Source organism: Diadema antillarum, unplaced genomic scaffold, assembly GCF_040938485.1.
Source record: "Diadema antillarum isolate AM-2024a unplaced genomic scaffold, OU_Dant_1.0 seq00001455_RagTag, whole genome shotgun sequence".
Taxonomy (NCBI): Eukaryota; Metazoa; Echinodermata; class Echinoidea; order Diadematoida; family Diadematidae; genus Diadema; species Diadema antillarum.
This window is the reverse complement of record NW_027272201.1, coordinates 1,571,484-1,588,035: the sequence shown is the minus strand read 5'-3', so window position 1 is coordinate 1,588,035 and position 16,552 is coordinate 1,571,484. Positions and strand designations below refer to the sequence as shown.

The 16,552-nt window shown below is 39.4% G+C and overlaps 1 protein-coding gene across 4 annotated transcripts in view; it reads left to right on the top strand.

Moving 5' to 3' along the window:
- LOC139709637 (insulin-like growth factor 2 mRNA-binding protein 1) overlaps positions 1 to 16,552 on the top strand; it is a 44,984-nt gene that overhangs the window by 25,794 nt on the left and 2,638 nt on the right. For 2 of the 4 annotated variants that reach the window (XM_071621598.1, XM_071621596.1), the window contains 9 exons: positions 1,065 to 1,180; positions 3,142 to 3,228; positions 7,402 to 7,450; positions 9,736 to 9,830; positions 10,339 to 10,455; positions 10,889 to 11,147; positions 11,730 to 11,822; positions 15,379 to 15,495; positions 16,124 to 16,327. In XM_071621598.1, coding sequence (XP_071477699.1) covers positions 1,065 to 1,180; positions 3,142 to 3,228; positions 7,402 to 7,450; positions 9,736 to 9,830; positions 10,339 to 10,455; positions 10,889 to 11,147; positions 11,730 to 11,822; positions 15,379 to 15,495; positions 16,124 to 16,327 — 1,137 coding nt within the window. The remainder of the gene's footprint in view (positions 1 to 1,064; positions 1,181 to 3,141; positions 3,229 to 7,401; positions 7,451 to 9,735; positions 9,831 to 10,338; positions 10,456 to 10,888; positions 11,148 to 11,729; positions 11,823 to 15,378; positions 15,496 to 16,123; positions 16,328 to 16,552) is intronic. The other 2 variants (XM_071621597.1, XM_071621599.1) reach the window with 2 other exon arrangements.

Below are 16,552 nucleotides of genomic sequence, written 5' to 3'. Positions count from 1 at the left end.
ACATCACTCAGAGTGCTGCAGGGTGGGCTACAGGGTGTTTCAAGTTGTTGTTTTGTTTGTTTATTTTCACTTTCCTGAGAGGATAGAGCCAGAAAATGATACGGTACTCAAATAGATAGGTCCTGTAGCCTGCAGTGCTTGGGGCTTCCATGTACGGTACATTGTTGATACAACTCCATTCATAATGGGACTGATTTTCTTGTTTCTTCAAAATCAACTACATACATTAAATACCTCATCGGCCTAGCATTGAAAATGTAAACTCTTGTACTTAAAGATTGTTATTTAATGATGGGTTTGAAAGAAATGTATTTCTTATGAAACTTTTTTTTCTTCAATTCTTGAGGTAGTGTCTCAGGACTGCCTATCCAACTGTTGCTGGGGACCGAGTACATTCTCTGAACCTTCGCAGTACCCACATGAAAAAGCCAGTAGATGTTGCTGAATGAGTATATAGACAGATTATAGTGTTGCAGTGCAGCCTGAAGCAGCTTAACATGCAGATGGCATTTTAGAGAGTAGGCTTTGCATACAGGAGTTCTATATCTTGATGTTGGCTTATTGCCTATTTTTTTTTTTTTTTTTTTGTGTGGGGGGGGGGGGGGGGGGGGGTTTCACGACAGTGGGAATTCCCATGAAGTGCGTTGCTCCATAACACCAGCCATCCTGTAAGAGGAGCCAATAGGGTTTCCATCATGGGCATAATATGTTGCTGCTGGATCAATGGTGTGCCCTCCTTTGTGTTCAGTATCTTGATCATCCTCCTCTAGCCGATGTTCTACCATTCCCCAAAAGATCTTGAGATTTGGCCCTCTTCAGTGTCAATTTACTGCTGTCACCTCACACTTTCCCCACAATTTCTATAGTAACTCTTATCCCTTTGTATTCCCATATCCAATCCCCTCCCCCGTTTGTGTTCATTAAACTCCCCTCTTTGCATCAGTGCTTTCGTAAGTGCCATTTCTCATGCTACCTCATCATTTGTATTCTTCATCTACTTCCCCACTCATTTCCCCACTTACTTTTTTTTTTTTCCTCACTGTGTAATTTCTGGTGTTGTGCAGGTAAAGTTCAAGAATGGCGGTAGCCGCACGAACCGCTTCAGGCAGAACCAGGGTGGCCCAGGGGGCATGTACAACCATCAGCAGCATGTACCAGACACCTCCAACTTCCCTGTCAGGTGAGCCAGGTGTTCTAGTGGTGGTGATGGTGGTTGTGGTGGTGTTGACGATGGTGTTACTGTTTGCAGAGTGTTGTACACATAAACTGAAACTACATAGTGCCCAAGGTACAAACACATACAGCTACAATGAAAACAACATTGTATACGTCATATATTACGCTGGGTTTTATTTTTGTGAATTGCCCGAGCTGGGTGCTATCCACAAAATTAAAGGCATCGTTTACCATTTGCAGATAAAACAAAAATCCAGCTTGAGCACTTCAAAATAATTCTATAATGTGAGTTAGGAATAAAAACAACCAATGTAAAAATTTTGATCGTTATAATCCATGTTAAATATTGTTATACTTGCAAAATGTGAACAATGGTTATGGTAAAAAAATTTCGAGACTAAAGTGTCTACAGTTATGGTTTAGTGAGAAAAGTAGCGATATCTCCTTATATTTTAGGCGCTATTGCAAAATTTTTATATGGGAAGATGTTTTGTGATACAACTGACCTACACATTTGCATCAAATGTGATAACTCGAACATTTTTGAATCACTGCTCCCAATGGTAAACAATACCTTAAGAACTTGTGAAAATATTAACTCTTATTCTGACGTGAATGCAGCATGCATGTGTACATGTAATGGTACGCAGTACACTGTACACGTCGCATGGACATTGTGCATGATAATACTGTACTTCATGATCGCAAATTTAACCACTCACGAAATTGTCTTTAAGTTCCGATATAAGTTAAACTCGAGTAATATGTGGCATGTACAATGTAAGTGAGGGAATACCAAACAACCAAGGATAAATGCTGTGTTAAACACTTGCCAGGTCTCCAAGAATTATGTAGGAGGCTGCATGAAAACTGAATTCTTTCTTTATGTCTGGACAAAAGAATTCATACAGCCTCTCTGATGAAGGAATTGGTCTCCTAATAACATGTAGCACACACCACAAAAGCTCCCTGATTGCTCTGTGGTTTTAATTTGAATGTTGGAAGCCTTGCAATAGGCGAGCTTCATCATTATATGTTTTCTGTGTAATATAAAAGTACATACATGTTAATGTAGCTTATTTCTTTTTTCCCTGCAGTATAAATGATTCTGTGCTTGTGGTATTATAAGCAGTGACTGCTCTACATGTATCCTGAACTGTATTACATGATGCTTATAGGGAGGGGGAGGGAGAAGAAAGGGGCTGGTTGGTGACGCACTTGTTCCTGTGACAATTGCTCCTGTTTTCTTTTCTCTAAGGACTTTAATAGGGTTAGGGTTGTGATAGGGTTTTAGGTTTAGTTTGATGTGAGAATGAGGATAAGGGTTGGGATTATGTTTGTAGGTAGCATCTATATGTGTGCTTTAGCATGCCAGGGCCCTGTTTTATGAAGAGTTATGGTTGATTATATAGTTGATTTCCATCATAAGTCTAAGGCAGCCTGTGTGGTAAGGGAATTTACAATTGATTATATCTTTTGATAAAACGGGGCCGAGATATTTCATGCGAGCAATTGTCGCAGGAGCACATGTCATGGAACCGGGCATAATAAATGCTTGCAAATTGGGGACTTACTTTCTGTTGGCAGCAAGTTTAAAGTTGGGATCAAGCGAAAAAAAATTATTTAGCAAGTGAATCCACACAATTATTGAATCCTGGAATTAGAATGATGTGAATTTTTTTCCTGACATGTTATGTTGCCCGACAGTGTCAGCCCCAGTCTCATTTCCCAGATGCAACGACAGTCCACAAACTCTCGGAATGTGTTTGTTACTGGTTTCAGAAAGAAGTATCACATCCTACCCTTTCACTCTTTTGTCAAATGTTTGTTTCATTGCTGACATTCTTGTGAGGTTGAATCATGCTCTGCAAGTACTCTACATGAGTGTGTAAACATATTATAGGGCACATGCAGTGCTAATAACAAAAGGCATGCCTGTAAACTTATCCCCTCTTTTTTTCTCAGAATGCTGGTGAGGAGCGAGTTTGTTGGTGCCATCATTGGCAAAGGCGGCAACATCATCAGGTCAATCACGAAGGAAACAGGATGCAAGTGAGTTTCCCCTCCATGTCCGTTTTCTGCTCTTTAACGATGCATGGTCCCTACAATAGATGCCACAGTGAATGACAGAACTGATGATGTGGGTGTATTGAGAGAGAATGTATTCTTGCTAGCGCCTGGTCGGTACTGCGGTGATCAACTGCCAGTGTATTTGTTGGTGTAGTAAAGGCTTGGTGCATGTGTTCCCAAATGTTGCCGATGTGTCATCTGAGAGAATGTTATACAAGTATTGCCACTTTAGAGGAATAATATAATGCTTGATATCCCTTGTGGGAGTTGTATTTTCCTTTAAGAGATCATATTTTTTCGAAGTTGACTTGATAGGAAAATATAACCCCCAAAGGATTGTCAAGTGTTTTATAAAAACAATAGACAAGGAAATATTAATTATGTCACATGGTCTACATACAATGTGTAGATACACATGATTTCATTCTAGCTCCATTGGTAGCCAGTCAAATTCTGGAATTGTATTACCTGCAGTGACGCCACTGCAGGCAGTAATACACTGATCATTGCTGCATTCTAGTTGCATAATTGCATTATGACCAATCACCTACTAGTGATAATGTAGACCAGTTGATAATTGACAAGATGAGCAAGAAAGTGTTGTGGACCATGTGTGGCATTGCTCCGATCACCATCAATTTCCACACAAGGGTTAAAGGGACGCAGTCCTCACGAAATGTAAAAAAATATGTTGTTGTTGGTACCTCCAATGAACTACTTTCATCAAAAACAAACTTTCAAATCACCAAATAAGCTCGTACATTTCGGTTAAAAAAGTGTGACTCTGCAAATGAGCAAGTCTTGGCGGAGAGTCATACGTCATCGATGCACAACTCTTTCCAGCGGTGTTCTGCTCGTCATCCCTAGTTATTTATAAATACATGTTTACTATTTATTTTTATATTAATTGTATATATAAATAAGCTTGAAATATTTTGTTTGAAATAATAAAACCACATATTGTCACATTTTATGAAAAAATCAGATATGATCATTTTGAACACTTCAATTGGTTTTCTGAGGCACGGCTGTCAACTTGAGAGTAGGGCATCAATGACGTTGCACCTTTTGGCAGGCTCTTACATGATCGCTTGCAGGAATTATTTTTTTAAAATTGCGTACGGAGACAATTTTTAATGTCCACGCGTATAAATTGGTGAAAGGTAATGTTTTTTACTCTTCTTAATTATCAGTACAGTGAAAATCTCAGGACTGCTTCCCTTTAAAGTGTGTGTGTGTGGGGGGGGGGGGTGTGGAGGAGGGAGAGTGATGTCTCAAGAACTGTGCACATCAAGCAGGAGGGTTTACTGTGAACCAGAGTATGATGTTATTGTGTGTGTATGTTTTTGTATGTATGCCCTTTTACTTTTTTTTAAATGTTTTAAAGTCAAGGTTGACTATGAAAATATTAGCTTGATTGGGAGTTGTAGATTTAATATGTAAAAGTTGAAATTGAAATTATTATTGAAGCACCGTTGTACAGTGTAAGAGTATGATCATAGTTTGCCCACATGTCCTGTGGTAACTCTTGATTGAGCATCTTCCTCTTTACAGTTTTCCATGTGGTAGTGGTGTGTGTGTGTGTGTGTGTGTGTGTGTGAGTGTGAGTGTGTAAGTATGTCTGTGTTTGTGTGTGCTTTTGTGGGGTCTTAAGTGCCATTGACATTCCACGTGAAAGGTCGTATGGCTAGTCAATACACATATGACCTCCGCCTGAAGACAGATGACCATATGGTAAAATAGCCAGGTGTGTGCTCTTAGAGAGAGAGAGAGAGAGAGAGAGAGAGCGGCAGGATGTGAGATCCTATGGGACCTGGAGTGTTAACAGCCCCTGAGCTATTTTTCTGCCCTGGTGCTGGTCACTTTCAAACATTCCACAGCCTTATGTGGGGCAGAGAAGTAAAAGGAAACATATTTTTGCCTGCTCAGTTCTTCTTCTTATTTTTTTTTTAGATATGTAGATGAAGTTATCAAATTAGCAATTGTTTAGTAAGTCAAGTTACTAAAATGAATATTTGCAACAAATTTTGATATGTTGAATATTACAGTTCAGTGCAGCATGACAATTGCTCGTCTTTCACTGTGCATATATTGCAGTAATATACTTTTATAAGCACACAGGTATGAGAAGCACAATTTGCTATTTATTTATATAGGAAAGCTGTGCACTTCCCGGGTACCAGCCGTATGTAGAAATTGTAGATTTAGTCGTGAATAATTTGGAAGGCGTTGTGTCTTATGCAATGTACGTAGGCGAAAAATGGAAAACTTTTGATCTGTCCATGTGTCAAACCTATAAATGTTGATATACTTGACGCTGACATACTTCTAATTTGTATGTAAATAGTTTGTAGTAGTACAATGTAGGAAAAGTTTCTAGGAAAGTGCACATCCTGTGTCTTGAATTATTATCTTTACCTGGATGCGTGTACAGATGTAAATGATGGCAGGCTGATATTTAGAGAGATTAGGGAGCTCTCACAAAGAGGCTTCTAGTTCTGGGTTACCATGGCAATGGATGAGAAAGTTTACACGCCAAAGGAGAAAAAAAAATGAGCATTGACGTAAGGATATTCTTGCCGCCATACCCTCTACGTCATATGACTCAGTTGTGTATTGTGTGAATGTACAGTGTATGAAGGTGATTGCTAGAGGCGTGCTTTTAAAAAGAATAGTGGGAGTGTCTTGTCACATGGTGATATTGATACATATATTACTCTGTAAAGAGGAATTTAATCTTGCACCCTCTAATTTAAGCATGTAAAGCAGTAGTACACTAGTTCAAAGTCAGATATACTGTCATAAGCATTGCAGAGTATGTCATAATTGTTCCATTTCTTATCTCACTGAAGTACTTTAGCAAATAAAAATGTACAGTAATATTAAAAGTACTACTTTTGAATTTTGTTTTTTTCCAGTGAGAATTGAATCAAATGGTGACAGGTGTTTTTTTCCCTTTTTATACTATAAAATTGTGATGTTTATGACTATTTGATGCTTTGATTATATCTTTGTATTTGCAAAGTGTTTTTACACAAGCAGTGTAAAACAGTTCTTGGGGGGCAGCCACAAAATGGTCTTATACCACAGGGGCTATCATACTTCATGATGTACTCAAAAATGCATCGAAAGTTTATTCAAGTGCATGATGCGCAGATGGAATGGGAAAGAAGTATAAGGAAGAGACCTTCATAAGAAGGCTAATCGGTTTCTAAATTTTAAAACTTTTTTATCTATGCGTTTGCTTGTGAAACATGGGATATTTAGAAAGATCAGAAATGTACATTTATGTGGGGTCACAAGGTGCCACTCAACCTCCGGTTCTGAAGGAATTTTCATTTCACCACTACTAATCATAGGTTAGCAGATAATATGATTGATCAAAATCCAGCCACAACTCACAGATGCAGTTTAGTGCCGCCTGCTTTGGCGTGACTCATGAGCATGGATTAGTGAGTAATGTCAGTCCAGGTGCCTTCGTCTCTATCACCTCCCCACAGACCCTCGACTCTTCCACTTTTACACAGCCATGTTTATTTTCACAGGTTGTTGATTGACGACATCTTACTTTTTGATTTAGTGGATAGAAAATAAACTGATGGAGAGTGCTTTTTTTTTTCTTTTTTAAGTGTTTAGTGATTCTTTAGACATGCCAACATCTTGGGTTGTTATTACATCAGCTGTATGTACAATGTAAGCACCCAAAGTGATTATCGTGTTTCAGAGGGCCTCATGTGCGCTCAAACTTGCGCATGAATATGTCGGCTGGTATGAAAAGTGATGTCAAGTTGTATGAAGAATTTTTGTGCATGATGTATTTGACTGTATTGGGTGAATTTAACATGTTCTGTGTGCATAGCATAATTGTTATTTTATGTTATCATGTGTATGGCTACAATGAGGGCAAAGTGTGTCACATGTAAGCTTTTGCAAACATTCTATTTGTTTTGTTTTGTTCAGGGAAAATATTGAGTGTTTGTAGACTGTATCAGTTAAAAGAGTTGGTCGTATGTATGATACATGTAGCTCCTCATCAACTTGTCCGGATTATTTGTTTGCTGTGTTTGTGACATATATGAAACATGGTTTGATTCCCCCCAAAATATACATTAACATTGATTTTTTTTTTCTTCTGTTCCTTCTACCCAACTCTAGGGTTGATATCCATCGTAAAGACAACATTGGATCTACAGAGAAGGTACAGGTTAATAAGTGTGAACTCTTTCTAACTTCTTTGTGTGAATTTGGACACGGTTGGCGTAAGTTCTTGCATGTGGTACTTTCCTTTGGCAGACCCTTGTGATTATATGTCATTCAGAGCATTTGCCTTAAGTGTACACTTTGTATGCTCACTGTACTTCCATTGTAATCTCGTAAGTACTTGAATGAAGTACATGTGGGGAGGGGGGAGGGGATGATCTAATTTTCCTGACTGTTAATATTGTGAGAGGTATAGGCATGTCTACACTGAATTCCCACACTTTAAAAAAAAAAAAAATTCCAGATTGAGCAATTCGTATGGATCTGTAGTATACACGGTGATTTTGTGAAAGTATTAACATCTGTGTAATGCTCTATGTGCATTAAATAGTCTGAAAACTGAGGAGTGGGCAAATTTAGTACATGTAGTTGTGTTGGCAGGCATGAGGAAAAACATTGAAGTACGAGCCTCTGCCATCTTAAATGACACTCTAATGTCTGATGATATACTGTCCATGAGAGTAATATGCAAAGTCGCTATAACTCTTTTTGGTCTTCATACAATGCCCCTCCCGTTGGTTTTAAATGCAAAAATATTCTGAAGGGCAATAAATGTCCAGATTTGACTACAAACCAAAGTTCACAACTAGGGAGGTAACTGGAATTGTTGCCATTAAACCTAAAGTGCCATTTCTTCTTCCCCCCCCCCCCAAAAAAAAAACAAACAAAAAAACAAAACAACCGGACATACTGTACGCTTGTTGTGTGATGGCTGCCTTGCAAATATTTAATGAGGAGGGGGAAATACAGGCTTAGAGTAGCAGCAACAGGGTATATGCTCTTCAGAGGCCCCAATATCTCTCAGTACATGTATGCCTCTGGTCTGTGGATGTTTATGCCAGCGTCTAGACCATGACTCCTAGAGAGAAGACACCCTTTGACCTTGGGATCAGACACCCTACGTGAGAGCTTGTATCTGGGACCGTAAACTGACCCCCCTTGGAAGAACAAATTCGCCTCATGCTGCCGACACAACACTAGTGGAAACTCTTTTCTCGCTCTTGCTCTCCCTCTCTTTCATCCCTGATGTGAATCCCCGCCCACCTCTTACATTGCCCCATCACGTTAAGATCATACGCAGGGAGACAAGCAGGAAGAGGTAGTCTAGACTGTGAGCCAGACGAAAAGTTCCCACACATGTCTCTGTGTTTGGGGGGGGGGGGGGGAAGGAAATTGCTAGAAAATTCAATCACACCGTGATATACAGGCTGGTAGTGCCAAGCAGCTACACCCACTCTCTGCTTCATGTCCCTTTCATGAATTTTCCGAGAGGAGTATCTCGTTTCTGTCGTGCCTACGAAAAAAAATAAGAGCGTCGTCGGCCGTCATATTTGTGAAGTGTGTGTAGAGTATTGATTGCCCACACATTTAGATTCATTCATTGATCACACACTGAGCCGTGCCAGCTGCTCCTGTTTGCAGAGAGTTTAATTTGCTTGCTCATTAAAGAAAAGGAAAACATATCAGCTGTTTGCTGAAGAATTGCAATTCGCGCGCTCTCGAGCAGGACGAGTGGTCTCTGAACTGAGATTCGCAGTCTTTGGCTTCCTGATTCTTTATATATTTATTCATTTATTTAATTATTATTGTTGGAGGGGGGGGGGGATCAAGTCATTGTTATACTGTTATCAGTCGTTGACTTGAAATCAGCAGCTCCTTAGTCAGTTCTATTAAAGTAATATAGCATAAAGAGTCGAAACGATCAAGGCTTGTAGTATATGGTTTGCTAAATTTTATCTGATGTCATTCTTACATTTCTAGATGAACTGTAAGCTCATCAGTAAGTAATTTCTAGATCAACGGTTCAAAACCAGTAGTGGTTCCCATATCGTGTCTTGTGCTATTAAAGATGTCATGAAACATCACAAAAAGGTAAATTGCTAAACACTGTAAGTAACACACTAAAGTCTAGTTCCACCTTCCCATGTCAGGGAGTGACGGTGTATGTAAATAAACTACCCCTTTTGATTTTTAAAATAAAAAAAAAAAAAACAGGTATAGTGGAACTTTATGGCCATTCTGTTGTAACATGTGGTATAAGAGGTATGATAATTCCCCATAGACATAATGCATCGTATATCTGTTCCCTGAGGTAGTGATTGTTGTGACTGCTTTACAGATTGAGGTAATTGTATGTGATGTAGGGGTGAGAAAGTTTTATAAAAGGGAGGAGGAGAAGAAAAAAGAGAAAAGAGGGATTCAATGGTGACTTGTGTGCTTTGCTTACAGGCTGTAACCATCTGTGGTGAGCCCCAGCAGGTGACGGAGACCATCAAGAAGATTATGGAAGTCATGGTACAGGAGAGCAGCGAGGAGTCCCATACGTGAGTAGCGGCCGTCTTTCCTGCCCCCATCTGCCATTACCATCACCTCCCTTTCCCCCTTCCTCTTTCCACTCACCCTCCCCACCCCTCCACAAGCAAAACCAAGATGGATCACATGATAGTAGAAGAGAAGATCGAAGCAGAGCAGTATTGCCTAAAAATGCTCGTTTTAATGTTTGATAATGTTTTTTGAGCTGTTAGGAGGCTTCACCACATCACTCGTCCCAAGACAAGGATTGGACCCAATAGCTTTCTCCTCTTTTTCTGGAAATTAGATATCCTATTTTTCAGACAAATAAATTCATTTTCTCTCTTTTGTGTGTGTGATGAAATCCACACACAAAAAAGTTATCTCCTTGCTCATTTGTGAGGGTTCGGATGATCACAATACTCCGAGATACCCTGGGTTACGAGGAAGAGAGATCTGGCTGATTACCTCAGCGTTGACAGTCAATAAAAAGGATATGAATGGAATTAAAGCACTCTGACCTGTATTTGACCCCCCCAGTGACATGCCGCTGAAGCTCCTGGCACACAATGCCCTGGTTGGTCGTCTTATCGGAAAGAATGGATCGTCTATCAACAGCATTATGGAGGAATCCAAGGCAAAGGTCACAGTGTCACTGTAAGTATCCCTTCGCTGTGTGATTCTCACCCTCTTTCCCACACCACTCCTCTCTTTTCTTCTTCTCTCTCTCCTATTCTCTCTTACTCTCTCTCTCTTACTCTCTTTCTCTCTCTTAGACAGACAGACAGACAGACATATTTTTGTCAAGGTGTTAGTGAGCAGTGTAGACATGTGCTCTTTCTGATAGTGCATCTTACTATCAGTAATAGGCAGGATAGAAAACATAACAGCAGTTTAGTAGTCTAGCACTGGTATTTACATGTGTTATTGCATATTTAGTGTTATTCATTCACATGTGCAAAACAGAAATATCCTCATGCTGAACAAAATTATATGAAGGATTGGATAGTTTTGGCATTTAATGAATTTCAAACTCTTGGTCTTGTATGCGGTGTCACTGTGAAATGCCTACTTCATGGACTTTTCACAGCATCCAAGACCTGACCGTGTTCAACCCAGAGCGCACCGTCACCATCTACGGCACGCCCGAGCAATGCAGCATCGCCGAGTCCCTGATCAGCAAGAAGCTGCGCAAGGCCTATGAGAGCTACGTGCAGAACCTGCAGCCCCAGCAGCACAACCTCTTCCCAGGCCTCGACCACATGTCGCTCTTCTCCGGCTCCTCCATGCACCCGCACGCCCCACAGGGTCCCCCAGGACCCTATGGACCAGGGCCCTTCGATGGTGGAGTAAGTACATGTGCCTAGTGAGATTGAAAAACCTTCTCGATATCGGAGGTTTCCATCAAAATTACTTAAATAAAAATTGGAATAGAGAAACGGTCAATTTGACTCATCAGATTTTTTATCTTTGTTGGGGGATGGGAGTGTAAAAAAGCTGGAAAGACACATTGCAGGGGGTTGACCGAGACAAATGTGTCCGTTGAAGCACTTTCAGGTTTGGCATTGGGTAGGGTAGTGAAAGATTATTGACAAACTTGTTTATAGTCAGTGCTGCAGTTCCAAGGTCCCAAATGGATTGGATATTAGAGCTAGATGTGAGCATGTGTCTTCTGTGCATTCAATTCCAGTGGTGAGGTTCACCGTTGTACTGGATGCCCCATGCCCTCTGTAACGGTTGCCTTATCGACATGAATTCCATGTGAAGCTAGGATATGGGAATTGGATTGGGGGGGGGGGGGGAGGGGAGTGATGAGTTAGTGGGTACGGGTGAGATGAAGGGGGAGGGGGTTCGAAGGTGGCTTCTCATTGTAGACTAGAAGTTGTTACGGGTCTGTTTGGTTGTGGTTTGTCTTCTGATGTTGTTTGCAGCATCACGGTCACTTCCCTGGTCTCTACTCCCCACAGCAACACTACCCTAGCCAGGCCCCGATGAACATGCCGCATGGACCCCCAGGAGGCATGGTAAGCCAGAGCGTTACCATTTTACTTCATTCGTAGTCAGGATGTTGGGTACTTTATCTTTTCTTGGTGTACTTGACACTTACCATTTCTCGTTTGACTTGTTTTGGTGCTAACTCACCTTACCATTTTACAATACTTCACGCTCACATGTTTGAAAGGGGTTTGATTGTCTTATAACAGTTTGAGAAACATCTATTTTGGGGGCTGAGATGAGTTGGAAATGACTGCATTGCAGATTTGTTAGCCATTTTGTGGCAGATTTCAAATTCAATTTCTTTTTTGGGAAAATTTCGATATTTGCATTGATAACTCATCCAATCATACAATTTGAGCTTTGTTTCATGATAACTCTGACCTAGACCGATCACGACTATTCACAGGTGTGTATGACTTGCTCTACCATTTGATACATCAATACGTGATCATACTGTACAAACTTACAGTTTGTAGTTCAAATGGAAACTCATTGGCCTGAATTCATGAAGGTGGTACAATTTAAACCATGGTTTATGCAAATTTCTTCTGCTTAAAGGACAAGTTCACCTTCATAAACATAAGGATTGAGAGAATGCAACAATATTAGTAGAACACATCAGTGAAAGTTTGAGGAAAATTGGACAATCGATGCAAAAGTTATGAATTTTTAAAATTTCTGTTTTGGAACCGCTGGATGAGGAGACTACTACAGCTTGTGAGTCATATGCGTACAACAGTATAAAGAAAATATAAAGAAAATTCAACATATTTTCACTTTTTTTGCATAATAAAAGAGCACTTGACTTGCCTCTTTCTAAAGGCAGGGGGAATAATATTACCCATAACATTTGTCGGTAACGAGTCGGGGGAATGTGTACTTTTTTCATAAGATGAAATTTTGTGAAATTCTCTTTATATTTTCCTTATATTGTTGTATGCATGTGACATCTAAGTTTTTCACACACTGCAGTAGTCTTCTCATCCAGCGGTTACTGCACAAAAACTTCAAAAATTCATAACTTTTGAACGGATTGTCCGATTTTCCTCAAACTTTCAATGATGTGTTCTACTAATATTGCTACATTCTCTCAATCCTTATGTTTATGAAGGTGAACTTGTCCTTTAAATACGATTGACAGATTTGCGTACGTCAACAGACGCCCAGTAACAAAAACGCATTGATACGCTCATGTCAAAAGTATGCCTGTTATTCCCGCTTATTTTAGACCATGATCTAAATTTGTACCATGGTCTAGGTTTAAACCAGGTGTAAACCACCTTCGTGAATTCGGACCAATGTGATGCTCAAGGAACTGTATGCAATTCATAAATCAGATTTCGTACCCCCTTTCATGATGAGAATGATTTAATCTAACAAAGAACAAACAAAGGTTAAAGGCAGAAACAGAAAATGACCCTAATCCAATCTCTTGATATAGACCTTTTTGAAAATCCTTTTGTAAAAGTGAGTGCTTTTCCCACTTTTTTGGTCAAATAGAGGATGGTTTTAAGTGAAAGAGTGTCAAATTTATGTATGAGGGGGTACCACACTCAAATATCACAACCTAGAGTGATGTTTTAATACATACTCATGATAACACAACTGTTGTGTAATTCTAACATATTGTCCAATCATATTAATTAGTTTGTTGATATCTTACCAGCTCATCCGTATTTAACAGCATACAACACCTCCATCCATTTCCATATATATTGGTATGTCACCATTTTAAAAGAAAATGCATTTCAAAGAGATAAATCGTCCTTCGATTTCTTGTATTCTGTTAGTGTTGTGCAAAATAAAGTATTGTCTGCAATTCTTTTAATGTGGTATAGGTGTTGGTCTTGTGCTTTCTATATTATTCTAAAATGAATATGTACAAAACTGCAAATATGTTCATCTGTGCAGCTGAACAATATATACTCAGTAGATCTGTACTTTCCCCAGTTTGGTTGGAGAATATGTGGAACAGGACATTGCATTTATAAGAGTATGGATTGTGAGATGGCAATGTAATTGAGATTCCGATCTCTATGAATGCAGTTCCCTATTCAATAGTGATTTGCAGTGAGCTAGCAGAGTGTCTAAGCTTGAATTAGCTTTACTCGTTTACTGCTGTCCTCAGTTTCACTTATAAATGAATCAAAAATCAAGACGAGAACTTATAAGTTTTTAAATAATTTGATAATATCACTTCATTCCTGGTCCTGTATAGTTTCCATATTTATTTGTTGTGATTGTAAATTCATGTGGTGTCCAACTTTTAATCAGCCCTAATATACCTGCATAGCAAGTCATTTAAAGTGCAAGTTCACACTGTGTTCAAACTGAGTGTTGTGAATGAGGAAAATCAGGCACAAAGAGTGGTAGAAGTTTCTTGAAAGTTAGACAAAACATGAGAAAGTTGTCAAATTTTCACATTTGTCATGTTATCACTGAAAAGTGATTATCGGTCACAGCCACACGCACAAATTGGTTCATGCCATTACCTCACTAACCTTCCATTGGTTTGAATACAAAAATCTGATATAAATCAAAAATATGATCATTGATTTTGATACCTCCAATCCTTCTTCCGTGAAAGTCGTCATTTGGACTCAAATTTAAACATATTTTTGTTTTGTATTTGACAATGCTGTTCTGCTCAGTTCAGGTATTTAATAAATTTTGTGTCTTGAGTTAATTTGACTTGATTAATAATCGACACATGATTTTCCTTCCTGAGATTATGTGAATGCTCGATTATACCATCTCCTTATGGGACCATATTGAATATCCTCAGCATTCCTCATAAATCCATAAAGGTTGATATGATAGTGAATTGGAATTATTCATACATATATGTATGTTAGGCAGTGTCATTCATTCATGTAGATCACGCTGTCATTTTAATCAGGGTGACTACTATAAAAGGGGAATTTTTTGCGATGCCAAAATTTTCACCCATTTTGCATGACCAGAAACTAGAGTGAAACCAAAAGCATGCAAATATTTATTTGTGCTTGGTGTATGTACTACTATGTAATGAATATGTACCACTATTTATGAAAGATGACTCTTTTACATCCACTTTTGCAGTACCCTCACAAATCTCAGCTGGATATGAATGGCTCCACCGTAGTGACGAGTCCAGCAGATAATATACCACACTACAAAGGGTTCTTTATCTGTGTCAAGATAAAAGTCACACATTGGTCTGCAAAGGCAGCCATCCTTGATTTCTTCCAACACAAACCTCAAACGTCCACCTGTTTGAAATACTTTGCTCTATTCCTTGGTATTATCAGAGATCAAAGAAGAATTGGAGCATGTTAGTGTTTTGTATATAGAGCTGTATGTTCAACGTGATATATCATGCATTTTGGATGCATAGATCAAAACAGGTCTGATGTATGCAAACAGAAGTCTTCCCTTACAATTTTTTATCTGTCAGATGAATAGATGCCCCACTATAAACATTTATCAAGTTACCATTTGAAAGTAATCGTGGTGACAATACTTGCTGTGATGACATACTATCTTGCAGAGTGTAATGATGCTTTTTCCATCACTAAAACTTTATTTTTGGTGTTACTGCAGCAAGAGCCCAATGAGACGACCTACCTGTACGTGCCAAGGGAATCGGTTGGCGCCCTCATCGGTGTCGGAGGAAAGAACATCAGGAACACAGCTCGCTTCTCGAATGCCACAATAAGGGTCAGTTGGTTGTAGTGTGGATACTTTCTGTAGGAACCCAATTGTTTTGAGCCGTCACAATTTCTGTCACAGTTTTCATCCAAGTATGGCAGGTGGCATTAATCTCATGTCACCAACTCTGATCGTATTTAGTTCTTGAAAAGACAGCAATTTTTTATCGTTTTGCTTTGTTTCCTGTGCATGCCTGTGACGTCTACCTTTTGGTGTAACTGAAAAAGTATGTATGGGAAATGTCCATTCCCACATTGATAGAAATCATTAATTGCATATTATCAAATGCCAACCACTTGGAGGATCTCTTGTGAATTCTGAATTCTGTTTGAGGCTCAATTTGTATCAAAACACCCTGTTGGGCAGAAATCTGTGTCCAGTTGTGTTGCATAAAAATACTTGAAGCTCACTATCAGTATGACAACATTCTCTGGATTTTTCCTGACATAAATTTGTATTGGCCTTGGGCCACTGCTAATGTCGAGCCCTAATATGTTTGTATATTAGAAGACTTTTCTCAAGCAAAAAAATAAAAGTAAATAAATACCGGTAAATAAAAATGAAGGGGTTGTAAAAGAAGGCATTGGTGTGTGACATATGTAACTGGTCACACTTATTATTTTCACACTAAACACAGATTGCACCAGCTGGTAACGAGGACTCGAACGAGCGATGCGTGAAGATCATCGGCACCCCCGAGTCGCAGTGGCGAGCCCAGTTCTACATCTACGACAAGATCCGCTCCGAGGGTATCCTGGGAAGCGGGGAGGTCCACCTCCGATCAGAAATTGCCGTCCCAGCCCAACTCGTTGGCCGCATCATTGGAAAGAGGGGACAGAGGGTAAGTTGCCAATCAATGCCTGTTGTTGGCCAACTTTGAAGGCTCTTTTGTACAATCTGCACTTGAAATTTGGTTATATGGTTCTTCATACAACAAGTGTCTTTTATATTGTGTTGATAGGATTCATGAAAAAAAAAAGTGAAGTCAAGAATGAATGCTGTATTCTTTATCAAAACAACAATTTCTGATTGACCTGATTTAGTATGGTCAGTTTTCCCCCAAAGA